The sequence below is a fragment of the Rhynchophorus ferrugineus genome, unplaced genomic scaffold (assembly GCF_030347505.1).
Source record: "Rhynchophorus ferrugineus isolate W39M unplaced genomic scaffold, kcgeb_rfMv2 rfM1, whole genome shotgun sequence".
Lineage (NCBI taxonomy): Eukaryota > Metazoa > Arthropoda > Insecta > Coleoptera > Curculionidae > Rhynchophorus > Rhynchophorus ferrugineus.
In genome coordinates, this window is record NW_027472580.1 from 57,292,999 (window position 1) to 57,307,810 (window position 14,812).

At 31.9% G+C, this 14,812-nt stretch overlaps 1 protein-coding gene across 4 annotated transcripts in view; it reads right to left on the reverse strand.

Moving 5' to 3' along the window:
* The window catches only part of LOC143198776 (protein NDNF), an 81,505-nt gene extending 66,900 nt beyond the window's left edge, over positions 1–14,605 (reverse strand). Inside the window, exon 1 of one of the 4 annotated variants that reach the window (XM_076408270.1) lies at positions 14,347–14,605. Coding sequence is in view for 1 of the 4 variants with exons in the window: in XM_076408261.1 (XP_076264376.1) it covers positions 4,851–4,865 (15 nt within the window). In the remaining 3 variants the exon portion in view is untranslated. Of the gene's footprint in view, positions 1–4,850; positions 4,995–14,346 lie in introns of those variants that run through there. The other 3 variants (XM_076408279.1, XM_076408261.1, XM_076408283.1) reach the window with 3 other exon arrangements.
* Positions 14,606–14,812: the final 207 nt, after the last annotated feature.

A 14,812-nucleotide genomic window follows, 5' to 3' on the forward strand; every position in this document is an offset into this window, starting at 1 on the left:
AATAATTAATTGCGATATATTGTCATGCGTGCAGAAAATAAGAATGGTTTTATTCCTGGTGCAGAATAAGTGTTTTCTTCCAAATCCGAGGGCGATTACCATGGAGAAATGAATCATAACATGTCTTTTTTATGGTCTGAAAATCAATTGTTAAAAAACCTACAGGAACCATCAGTTATTACTATGGATAGTGCACCATATCATAACATACTGGTGGAAAGAATCATAACAATAACATCAAAGGCTGATATAACTATTTCAAATTATTACTAGGTAAGTATAAATGAAATATTTCATTGCGTTTTTCGCAATTTACTTTTTTTTAGAAATAAGCCTGAAAAAAGATATACAGTAGACTAGGTGGCTGAACAATATGATCACATAGTATTACAATGATATAATATTACATCTTCCCTATCAATGTATATTCAATCCAATGGAGTTGTTCTGGGGGGTAGCAAAGACTTATTATAATAGACATGCTGGTCGAGGAGGATATTTCATCAAGAACTGTTTGGATATGTGGATGGAAGAATTGTCGACCATAACACCTTCGGTTTGAATGAACTCGATAAGACATACAGAGGAAGTAATTGATAAATGGTAGAGTCGTGAACATGTTTTGGACAGAATGGAAATGAACAGTTTAGTGACGGACTTGGACAGTGACTTGGAAAGTGAAAGTAACGAAAAGAAGCATTTAGGATATGTGACAATGTTGTGCAATGCTGGAAATTCCTGAGACAGAGTAATAAGAGTGGAAACAACTAAAGGTATGCACATAATTAATAGAATGTAACTGTGGAAAATAGTATTGTAGGGCGTGAAAGATTTGTATGCACAGATATGATTGTAATTTTTCAGAATTAAACATGAACATTTGGTTAGAAAGTATGAGGAGAGAATGAATACTAACTATTTAGTAAATATGGTAAATGCATTAGGCAGAATTCAATGATTAATTTTATCAAGAATGGTGTACACAGGTAGTAGTGGAAGAAATAAAAAATACAGCAATATCAAGATGACTTGACAAGTAAACCCATCGACGGAAACAAGAACTAAACATAAAAAGCTAAATATGCTTTCGAATGAAAGTAAAATACATTACTTTGATATATAATTGTTAATTAGGTGGATTAGGCCTCCAGAGTGTACCGCTACATAAAAAAGGCGCCTAGAACTCTACCTCTTGGGTGGTGTGGAAAAGAGTTCAAAGCAAATAATTCAAATGTTCAAATTAATGCAAATATATTAAAATAACTCTAACCTACAAACTATATACCTGTGTTATCAATTGTAGTTTTAAATCCTTCGATAATATATGCATTAGATGTATTATAATGTTAAAATAAACTAAATAAATTTGATAACATTTTTGTTCAATTATTTTATTTGGATTAGAATTTTGTTATATGTCAAAGGCAAATTGAACTAAAACTCAGACTTGATGACGGTGATGGTGATGACGTTTTGACGTCACAAATTTAAGTCACGTGTATACAAAATAACTTTGAGTAGACTGTATGTATGTCGGGACGAATAGTCTAAATCAATTTGTGAATGGTCTTTTTTTTTGTTTATTACTTCAAAGGCTTTTACACATTTATCCACTTTTGAGAAGTCATATTCTAATAACGATCAATTAATTCTTGAATCGTTGTATTGCAAATCAAAATCATCACATAAAAAATTCACACGCTACTGTTGACAGGATTGCTCATTTAGAGCATGACATTCTAAAATTCAACGACTTTCATCAGCCCTTCTTTTCATTTTAAAATAGTGAAATATTACTATTCGACATAATGTCAGAGATATTTCATAAAATATCAATTATTGTTAGATAGGCTTTGGCTAAATAAAACATACCTAAAATGAATTTTATTAATAGTGAATTTGTGAAAAAGAGTTTATCGACGGGAACAGCAGAATGCTGTACGAATAACTTCCTTTTCTAATTTTTTGTAACCGACAATACCTAACATTAAAGCTAGCTATTGCTAGAGAACTTATGACAGTGTTGATTAGCTAACATTTTTTATAACATCTTTATTAGATACGCTTAGTACAATCTTAATGATTATTATTATTACAATTAATTTATTACTACTTTTCCTATAGGCTTGGATTAATCAACAAGCAAGACGAGTGCGAGAAAATACATCAGTATGTATTCCTCAATTATAAAATTATAATTATTTATTAATTATTAACTTATAGCTATAGTTTACACTAATAATACACACTCAATGTTCACACAAGTTCGTATGGTTTTGTTCGTTTCAATCTCCTGACATCTTGTGCACTGTCCAGCAGTTGTATTGCTTCCACGTTAGAATGACTTAGTAATCTTCTTTCGTGTTTCAAGGCGAAATCCTGTACAACTTCGCAAATCAATTTGATTTCCAGGTCATCGTGCAGTTCTTCATAGCGATAGGCATTGGTAATCAATCGAAGAATCTTGTTTTGACAGCGCTGTGTGACTAACTGATTTGAATTTTTAGTGCAACCCCATATTTGCACCCCATAGGTCCAAATTGACTTTATAATTGTATTATAAATCAACCTCTTTGATTTTAGATCAAGTTGAGAGTATCTTCCGACTAACCAGTATAGTTGTTTTATTTTGGTTCTAATGTGTTTTGCTTTTTTTCTAACGTGATGCTTCCAATTTAATCTACCGTCAAGATGGATTCCAAGGTGTTTTGCTGATTCTGCTTGAGGAATCGGGCATCCATTGAGTGATATAATTAAGTTTTTATTATTTCGCCTTAAAGCAAAATTAACGTGGACAGATTTGGAGCTATTAAGTTGAATTTTCCAATCTTTTGTCCATTTGTAGATTTTGTTGACTGTCATTTGCACTTTTTCTATTGCCCTAGGCAGAGATATATCTTTTGCCATAATAACTGTGTCATCAGCAAAGGTTCCAAGAAGTGTTTCTTTTGTTGTTGGAATGTCAGCAGTGTAGAGCAGATACAGGAGAGGTCCTAAGACGCTACCTTGTGGAACTCCAGCCGAGATATTTTTAAATGTCGAGAACGCCATTTCGTGCGATACTCTAAATTTTCTTCCGAATAAATATGACGCCAGCAATTAACAATAGTTACGCGGTAACAATTTGCTCATCTTACAGATTAATCCCAAATGCCAAACCCGATCAAAAGCTTGTGAGACATCCAGGAATATTGCAGGGCACTATTTCTTTTCTTCAAACGCTCTTTCAATAGCCGCAGTTACTCTGTGCACTTGATCGATAGTTGAATGGTGATTTCGAAAACCAAACTGGAAATCTGGTATTATTACCAAATGTTTAACACGTTTATATATCAGCTTCTCAAATAGCTTTGATATTGCAGGTAGTAGCGAAATAGGCCTGTAAGATTCGACTTGTTCTGCAGGTTTGTCAGGTTTTTTGAGCATAATTGTGCAACTTTAAATCATTCCGGGACATGCTTCAGCCTTAAACAGGCATTAAATATATATATCAGCATGATGATTGCTTTTCGTGGCAGTTCTTTCAATAATCCAGGTGAAATGTCATTTATACCAGGTGCCTTTTTAGGATTGAGTTTATCAATTACAGTGGCAACTTCCAGTTGAGAAATTAGATTTAAATCTACATCGGGTTGATATATAGGAGATGTATCCATGGTAGATTTTATATCATTAGACCGAAAAATGTTAGCTAAGTATTGTGCGAACAATTCAGCTTTTTCATTGTCGCGTCGAACCCATTCATTTCGATCATTTTTAATTGGCGGTACTCGAATAATTGGTCTTTTAAAGCTTCGAGTTGCTTTCCATAGCGAATAATCTTTGTCTGCTTGTGGGCTTAATTCACTTAAATACTTTTGAAAGCAGTTCTGTTTATATTCTTTGATCTTTTGATTCGTCTGATTACTAATTCTATTAAACGTAGTTTTGTCAGCAGCATTTCTGGTCCTGTGCCATACTCTTCTAGCTTTTCGCCTTTCTTTTATCATTTCTCTAATTTCGAGGGGGTAAAGTACTTCATATTCTGATTTCTCTATTAGCTAACATTTAACTAAGTATCTCTGTGCCTATTTCTGATTTTGCAGACTTGAGAAACAAATGGCGGACTTGAGAAACAAAAACAAATATAGCTAATTAAAACTAAATCATAATTTAATTTAACTTGAGTGACTATTTGTACCAAACAATTCAAGATTAAAGTTTATTTAGATTTACTTAAAGAACTTACTTCTTACTATGCTATCTGTTAAACATATTGTAACCTTTTGGAGTCTCCTTTTACCAACTAGTGTTTATCTAAACTTAACATCATGGGGCATCCGATCTTATTCAGCCCATTTTCTACTGTAATTTGAATAATTGTTGTCGTATTTTACACTTTTACCTCTACATAACATTGGTAAAATAATTTAGGAACAGTCATACTGTGATTAGGATTAGAACCTACAACTATTGACTGCAGTGTCACCTAACACGCGACCAAACCGACTTAATTATTCACATTGAATAAATATTTTAGACCTTATGACGTTGCAAATTCGATATATATTATATGTAAATATTAGAGAGAAAGTAAGGTAAATATAGAAAAGTCATATGTTGTCATATTTTACACTTTTACCTCTATATAACATTGGCAAAATAATTTAGGAACAGTCATACTGTGATTAGGATTAGAACTTACAACTACTGACTGCAGTGTCACCTATCACGCGAACAAACCGACTTAATTATTCACATTGAATAAATATTTTACACCTTATGACGTTGCAACTTCGATATATATTATATGTAAATATTAGAGAGAAAGTAAGGTAAATATAGAAAAGTCATATTGGTTAAATACATACCGTCGATAATAGCATATACTGAACAGAACACACAATATGAAATGTGAAAAGGCGCGAAACCCTTTTTACATCGGGGTACTGGCGCAGACTTTTTAAAACAACCCTTTTCAGATCCTGTTTGAATTTCCGTCAATGAATCAGGTAACCGCCGTTTCCCACACTTTCACCACCAGCATGCCGTCACTATTGTTAACAGCGGTAATATTATTGCTCGCAGTTACGCGTTTTTATTGGCTCTTATTGACTTGGAAGATTGTGACTAATGCAATAGTGAGAAATCTATAAATAAACCATTTCTATCTGAAAAAAATAACATTTAATTTATGAAGATAGATATTAGAATTAGAGAAATAATTGTATATTTAATGTTACGCAGTTGTTAATAGAAATTAATCACGTACATTATTTATGGACATTTAATGTTTGTCAGTAATAGTTAATATATTATGGTAGTTTATGCTGACTGTAGTAAATGAAAAATGTCTTTATGTTTCTTCAGCTTTAGTTATTCTGTTAATTAATAATGTAATGGAAATTAATTGATTTACAACATTTGTAATGAATATTGGCTAATCATTCATTTCTCATCTGGTAGTTTTCAGATTAGCACATTACATTGAAATTAAGAAAACGCAGATAAAATTGGATTGATTTTTATGGTAGTTCGAAGATGGAGTTACTTTTAAATGTTTCTTTAATTCTTAAGATAATTTGATATAACCTATTATACGTACATATATAATAAGTCAATTGAAAAGTTCCCGGTCTACCATAGTACAACAATTTTTTTGGCAAAATTATTTTTTAATTCATCATAACTTCAAGGGTGATACACTGATTATAACAACCCTCTAACTTTTCGATACCATTTTTGTAGTACGATTTGTTCTTTGCCTCAAAATAGGCCTCAGTTTCGGCGATCACCTCTACATTCGACGAAAATTTCTTCCCAGCGAGCATTCTTTTGAGATCTGAAAAGTGAAAATAGTCGCTGGGAGCCAGATCTGGAGAATACGGTGGATGAGGAAGCAATTCGAAGCCCAATTCATGGATTTTTGCCATCGTTTTCACTTGTGACACGGTGCATTGTCCTGGCGAATCAGCACTTTCTTTTTCTTCAAACGCGGCCGTTTTTTTGGTGATTTCGTCCTTCAAACGGTCCAATAACGTTATGTGATAGTTGCTGTGGATGGTCCTTCCTTTTTCAAGGTAGTCAATGAAAATTATTCCATGCGCATCCGAAAATACACACGACATAACCTTGCTAGCCAACTGTTGCGTTTTCCCACGCTTTGGAGCAGATTCATCATGTGCAGTACTCGGATGACTGTCGACGTGATTTCGTAGTAAAATGATGGAGCCATGTTTCATCCATTGTCACATATCGACGAAAAAACTCGGGTTTATTACACTTGATCATCTTCAAACACTGCTCGAATCATCAACTCGTCGTTGTTTTTGGTCAAAAGTGAGCCCGCGCGGCACCCACTTTGCACAGAGCTTTCGCATACCCAAATAGTCGTGAGTGATATGATGAACACGTTCAGTTGATATCTTTAGAGTGTCTGATATTTCATTCAATATCAATTTACGGCCATTCAAAATCATTTTGGGGATTTGATAAATGTTTTCGTCAGTAATAACCTCTTCTTTATAAGCTAATGATCCGACAGCTGTCAAATTTATACACGCATCTTTTGAAGGTTAGGGCTAACTAAAAAACAGATGGATTCAATTCTTGCCGTACGGCGTTTATGTAATCTGTAAACAACTTAAATTCGACCTCTTTGACAATTTTCTATGTTAAAATAATAGTTTTCAATTCAGTATTATTGGGTTAGTCGGTATATTCAGATGCTAATTATGGAGTGCTCAAAATTGCATTTTCGAAATTCATTACTTTTTTGATTTGAAGAAATTTGCTGCCGAAGTCCATTAAACATTTTAACTCATAATGTTATTAGTTCATGTCTCAACTGTCTTTTTTTTTGGTGGTTTTAATGATTTAAAATCGAATTTTGGTGTCAATGAAAAAGAGTAGTTGAGGGTCCAATTAACAGGAGGACAATTAAGTGCAAAACTTATTGGATGGAAATCCATCTCAAATATTCAACGCACTTTTAAGCTGCCTGACGAATCAACTGTTCTCAGACGATTAAATACTATGGAAAAGATTCAAAAGGAGAGAAAGATGTTTCCTCACGAATTGACAAAAAATGCCCTTTCGAATCGTTTGAACATTGCGATTTCATTCCTCACCAGGTAGTCAAGAAGACCCATTCATGTCGACTTTCAGCTGAGAATATTCATGGTCATAACTCTTTCTGTACATACAGTGGAATGTTTGGTGAATAATGTTTTGTTGCAAAAAAGACTAAAAATATTAAACAAGATGCGCAAAGTCATGACAACGGTCACCTAGATGTTACAAGAGTAGCGAAGGATATAATATTGCACTTCGAATAGGAAGCAGCATTTGGTGTATCCAGAGACTCATATATAGTCTCCTGGTTACCGCTTGTTCAGATCGATGTTTCGTTTAAGAAGTGCGAAAACGGATCGATACCAAGCTAACATTGTTCTTTCAACACAATATTGTAATATTGCGATAGATAATTATGCGGTGATATTATAATGTTAAAAATAATCAGAATACTTGCAATCACCTAACAAATAATAAGTTAGACAGACAAATTCTATTACAACAACATAGCTGTCATATGGTGTTAATGTTGACAATTATACAATTTCCCTTACAAAGATCCGTTTCAATTTTAGTATTTTTAATTCCAACAAGATGATTTAGCGTATTTATCCAGAATCGTCCTATTGATAGATAGTCCGGTAGTCGCTCAGGGCTTAGATATTATTAGTTTGTTTGCAATTGTGTATACGTAATAAATAACGAACCATCCTAATCACGCCGGTAGCCAAGAGAATAGCTAGATAGAGTCGGAAGTGTCCTAAGATTTCATTCAAATTGTATTATTCAAATTATAGATCCAGCCTACAAAAGTATTTTTAAATAAGAAAATTCTCGGCTACTTTTTGCAAAAGCAGTAGAAATCATCTTAATGAACTAATTAAAATACGAGAATTGCAACTTAACAGTTCAATTGAAAAGTCCCTGACCTGACACATAGATGGCGTTACTAGAATTAAATCCATATATATTTTAGTTAGTCCTTACCCTCAAAAGATGCGCGTATAAATTTGACAACTGGCGGATTATTAGTTTGTAAATTATAGCATTTTGAGTGAAGCAACTTTTGCTATTGTGACAAACATGGACAAAAAGGAATTTAGCGTGTTGTTAAAATATTTCTTTTTGAAAGGAAAACATACAGTTGAAGTAAAAACGTGGCTTGATGCCGAGCTTCCGGACACTGTCCCAGGAAAATCAACCATCAAGGATTGGTTTGCTAAGTTTAGACGTGGTAAAATGAGCACGGAAGACGGTGAACGCAGTGGACGCCCAAAAGAGGTTGCTACCTACGAAAACATTTAATGAATCCACAAAATTATTTTGAATGACCGTAAATTGAAATTGATTTAAATAGCGGACACTCTAAAGATATCAACTGAACATGTACATCATATCATTCACGAATATTTGGGTATGAGAACGCTTTGTACAAAGTGGGTGCGCGCAAGCTCACTTTTGGCCAAAAACAACAACGAAACAAACACGGCTCCATCATTTGACTCCAAAGTCCAATCGACAGTCATCCGAGTGGACTGGACACGATGATTCCGCTGCAAAGCGTGGGAAAACGCAACAGTCGGCTGGCAAGGTTATGACCTCTGTATTTTGGGATGCGCATGGAATAATTTTCATTGATTACCTTGAAGAAGGAAGATCTATCAACAGCGATTATTACATAGCGTTATTAGACCGTTTGAAGGATGAAATCGCCGAAAAACGGCCGCATTTGATGAAAAAGTAAGTGCTGCTTCACCAAGACAATGCACCGTGTCACAGGTTAGTGAAAACTATGGCAAAAATCCATGAATTGGGCTTTGAATTGCTTCCTCAGCCACCGTATTCTCCAGATCTATCCCCCAGCGACTATTTACTGTTCTCAGAACTCACAAAAACCCTCGTTGGGATGAAAATTTTCGTCGAATGAAGATGTGAGGAATGAGAAACTGAGGCCTATTTTGAAGCAAAGGACAAATCGTACTACAAAAATGGTATCGAAAAGTTGGAGTGTCGCTATAATCAGTGTATCGCCCTTGAAGGGAATTATGTTGAATAAAAAAACTAATTTTGCCAAAAATATTTGTTTTACTATAGTAGGCCGTGGACTTTTCAATTGATTTGTTAGTGTTGACTTAGATGGGAAATATGACTTATTTACCCAATATTTTTTCGACGGTTTATTATAACGACGTATCAATATCAAACGTGAAAAAGAAAATATAGAAACACAGTCCGAGCATACGTTGGGTATGATGTTTAAGTCATATTTTAAAGCATTCATTATAATAAGAAAAACTCTCGGAACTTAAAATTGTGAAGGGAATATAGAGCCTAGCGAATAGCCTAAAATTTGAATTGGATTCATCTTTTATGATTCAGATTATTCTATAAAAATCAAAGATATTTTGATGGTTTATAAATTGTTTATTTATTTTAATTACTTTATTTATATAATTTTATTTACCAATTTTAATAATTCACTATATCCTCCTATGATTTGGACGTACCCCATCCAAATTAAACTTCATTAGCAAACGCAGTGGACAGTTAATAATTTAGACAACTTAAAAGCTACCTAGAAATAATTAATAGACTACAATTAATAATGGATGATACACAAACATTAATTTTTATGTCTGGCAGTGTATTCTGACTTTCACGCTTTTATCATTCATTATTCAACCGCTTTGTGCCAAGATATTTGTTCAAATTTGCCCCGATTTTGTCAACCCGATAATGACTCATGTAGTAGTAAGAAGACTACTCATTCCGATTTTTAGTTTAATGCATACAAAAAATATGTACTATTAGATTATAACCTTCGGAAATGAATCATGCTAATCAGAATTGTTTAATTTAATAAACAGATCGATCAATTTATATGCAGTTCATTGTACTGTTGTTACATTTAATTTTAAAATTCAGTTTTTTATTTTGTTAATTTGTTAAAATAAGTTTTTTTAATATTAACTTTAAGTCTAATAATGATTTAATTAATCATAATTTGGCATCAACAATTAAACAATTAGTTAAATGAGCAGTGACTCTAAATTTAAACCAACTAAATTAAACACTACTTAGATTTTTTTGTTGTTTAATGGTATCTTTTTTACCAAATCTTTATCTAGGTTAGCCATATTATCACAAATAACAATATCAACAATTAATCACAAATATTTTTCACCACTGTGGCTACCAAGCCGATCCTTGCTCATATTTGATAATTTTGATACCGTCTCGAAATCAGTTCCGCTTATTTCATGTACTAGTTATAACCTAATGCTGACTTTAACATTAAATCACTACATAGTATAAAACAAAGTCGCCTTTTCTGTCCCTATATCCCTATGTGCGCTTAAATCTTTAAAACTACGCAACGGATTTTGATGCGGTTTTTTTCAATAGATAGAGTGATTCAAGAGGAAGGTTTATATGTATAATACATGCATAATATACTAAGGCAACATTGCTAATTTTAGAGGTTTCTATTTAGCAATTAGCAAAGACGCTGCCTAACCCTACGAGTTAGATCAAATTAATGTACTACAGTATTGTACACCATAAAAAGGTCTACAAAAAAGTCCGCGATGGTATATGTTTATCTTTTAGGGATAACCCACATTAACCATTTTTATTGTTTACTTTTTACGTGAGAAAATGGCTTATTTACGAAGCTATTTTAAGCAATACGGTATTAATCCTTATCGAATTAAGTACCTTAAATACAGTGTGCAATTAATATAGATCAATATGGTTCCTTACAGCATGTAAATTAAACAAATATTTTCGGAGATATTACAAATTTAAAATTTGCGTTTAAAAATGTGTAATGTAATAAAAATTGTATGAATTTAGATATTCCAAAGATAGCAGGAAATCTTCATAGTAAGTATAGGGGAAGAGGAATTGTTTTACTCCAAATTTAATGCGTGCAGGCCAAGGGCAGTAATGAATGAACCAAAAATACTGGATCGATTTTAATCATGTTTTCATTGAGTGACATAGGCATATATATTTTATGCCCGTGCAAAGTCGGAGCGGGCCGCTATGTTTTTATATACAACGTTCATATTTTTTCTGTAGTGTATTTAATTTAGTATCAGCATTGCACCCGTGCGAAACCGGGGCGGGTCGCTAGTATAGTATATTTAATAAATGTATGTGAAAATTTGATATTTATAGTTAATAATCAATATAAAATATAAATATATATAAAATGAAATGAAACCTTAAAATCATTTTATTTAATAACAAAAAGAAAAGATATTTGATCAAAAACTATCTGAGCTGAAGAACTGTCTATCTATTAAGGAATTTCTATATGTTTTATCTAGATCTGATCGAATAGGAAATAAATTATCTATTTATTTTTTTAAATCCTCACCATTTCCTGCTTCTGAATTTGAGCTGCGCTCATTAAGAACAATCAACGCAGGAATCATCAAGAAAAATTGTTATATTTCTAAGAAGCACTGAGAAGAATATGTTATTGAAATTTCATGTTCAAATATTTAAGCTTGTTTGAAATGATCAGAATTTTTATTATGTGAACATAATTTGGAATATCAATAAAACCTAAGTTTTATCTCGGAAATATTATTTGAAAAAAATCCCATTCCTTTTAATTAGAACATAAATATATTTTATATCTGAATACATTAAACACTCTAAACCTATAAAAACATATATTAAAAAACAATAATAAAAACTAATCCATATAACTGAATAAAACGAAATCCTTCCTGAGTCGACTTAATACCTTCCGTCTGTTTTAATTAGCAATCTTTCCCACACGATATCGATCGTCACTTGGACTCGATCATTCGAATTTGTATCATTTTAGTTTTACAATTTAGTTTTAGTTTATAACAATTTAAAATACAAGTTATAGATCTTCATTTTAAAATTAAAAATGCATCAATAAAGTTCAAAACACATTGTAATATTTTGAATATGTGATTAAAATAATATTTTCATGTAAATTTGAGAGTTTTATGAATGGTTGACTCAGTTTTATCAGTTTTATGGTTTTAGTTTTATTAGCTCTCACGTTAACAATAGACACGAGCAAGGGAAAATATCCATTATATTATAGTTTATTCGATATAACTGAAATGCTCCACCTTCTGGAATACCAATTGTTGAAAATGTGGATAAAATCAAGGAAATGATCGAGCTCGACCATCACATAAGCACATTTTCTATTGCCTGAGAGCTAAGTATTACATTTGGTTTGGAAGCTTTTGGAATTTTGAGTTCTATACCAGCGAACAATTTTTCCAGTGACCAGTCGATAATTTTTGAAGCAGATAGTGTTTTGAGATGAAAAATGGATTTACTATAATGTTAAACAAAAACAGTCAAAGTCGAAGGATGGTGAACCGGCTCAAATAGTAGCCAAACCTAGATAGACAAGAAAGTTTTGCTATACGTTTGCTGCGAATGGCAAAGAATAATCTATATGAGCTACTCCTCTATGGTCTAACTCTTAATTCGAACATGTATTGTGAATGATTAAACCATCTCAAGGAAACAATTTTACAGAAGCGGTCAATTTTGGTTACTTGGACAGGAAGGAATTATGTTTTATCAAGATAACGTCAGGCCTCACATAACGACAACGTCTCGCTGGAAGCTTACCGCATCCATCTTATAAACTAGAACTGGTACCAAATGATTACCACCTGTTTATGTCTATAGCGTATTATTTTGCTGGTGAAAAATAAACCTTAAGAGAATTTTGTAAAAATTGATGTTTCCAGTTTTTTGGTAATAGCGACGGGGGCTTCTATGAGAAAGGCATAATGAATCACCTACATGATAACATATTATCAAATAAAAAGGCGCATATTTGATTTAAATCGGATCCTGATAAGTATATCAAATAAATTCTTATAGTTCATAAAAATGGTAAAATTATTATGTTATATAGTAAACATCTATATCTATTTCTATTTTCACATATTTTTTAAAATAACTTCTACAGACTCCATTCCATTACTATATCCGGAGCAGTTTAATACAAGATACTATATTCTGTTACTTCTCATATAATTTATGTTTACTTGCTATTCAGTATTCATATTAATATACATATTAATGTAACTATATTACAAGCAGTGATTTATGTAGTTTTTATAACTAATTAGTTTATTACAAAATATATTACTAATGAATATTCCTTTGTAAGAATCTTCGATAAGAGCATATAAAAAAATCACGATAAAATATAATTTTGGAAAATTTTAATAAAGTTGCCATATATATAATGATACAAATTCAATGGAATATAAATATGTTCGCATTCGTCTTTAATATATTTAATTTAATATTATAATAATTATTTTGTATTTGTATACCAATCAAGACCATCAAGATCATCAAGAAAATGTTCAGTTCTCAGGTTTCAATATTCGTAAGAAAAATAGGACTTAAGGAAACCGAACTAATAGGATTTAATAAAAAAAACACTTTATATATAAAAAAAAAATGCATCTGCATGTGCAGCAATAAACCCAATTCTAAAATGAACTAAATTATCTTATTTCTGATACTTTTTACACCTCATTTTTTTTTGTCGTGGAAAATAATTTTCATCAACGGAGTATCTACATTGAAAGATCATTGAAATAAGTGTATTGAAATTAACGGAAATTTTAATCTGCGCTATGTTTAGGGGAACTTTTAAAATAAATGTTATACTAATAATAAATTAACTAATAAGTTATATAATTTAAAGACATAATTATAGGTAAAACCGTCAATGGGCGTATAATGTATAATATGTAAGATAATATAGACAGAATCGTTAGTAAACACAAAATCTAATTATATATTATATATTATATATTATATATTATATATTATATATTATATATTATATATTATATATTATATATTATATATTATATATTATATATTATATATTATATATTATATATTATATATTATATATTATATATTATATATTATATATTCATTTTTTGAAGTAGTTTTTCAGGTTTATCTGCTATTTTCAAATCATTTTCAGCTAAATGTTTATTATAAAAAATATGAAAGCTATATAAACTTAAATTATTTTTTCCCTTTTATTTCACCATAAGGCGTCATAATATTATTTCTTCTATTAAAAATATGTATATCTATATTGTATTTAGTTGGCTTCTACTTTATGTTATATACATCTTTAGTTTTAATTTTGTTTTACAATACAATATAATTCGACTTATATATCACAGAATTATTAATAAACCAGTAATGTATAATAGTAAAATAGTACAATTTTTTATTTACCTTTTTGCCGAAATCCTTGCCGATCTTTATGTAAAACACATTATACGCGTAATAACACGAATAATAAACCTGAGACTGAATCCCCGTTCTGAGAGTCGAACTACTTCAGGAACAACCCTTACGCGACCCTGCTTATTCAACGAGTTTTCCTTCGCTGCTGGTCGGACCGTTTCCTGCACTTTCGCCACTGCCGTCACTAAGCCGAATAGCGCCAAGATCTTTTTTCGTAGTGGTGCAAAATTTCTTTCGGGCGATCCTTACTGAACAGACGTAGTCCTTTGCCTCAACCCCACCACCGGGACGGGACCAGGCCACTGACGACATGATCGAACTTTTAGGAAACGTCTCTTCTCGGACAGATCCGCCGTTTCTTTGTTTGATCTTGATCTGTGCGGTAGATATAATTAGAACGCCATAAGGAAGTACGATGGCGATTTAGTTTTGGATAGACTGCGATGTTTAGAAC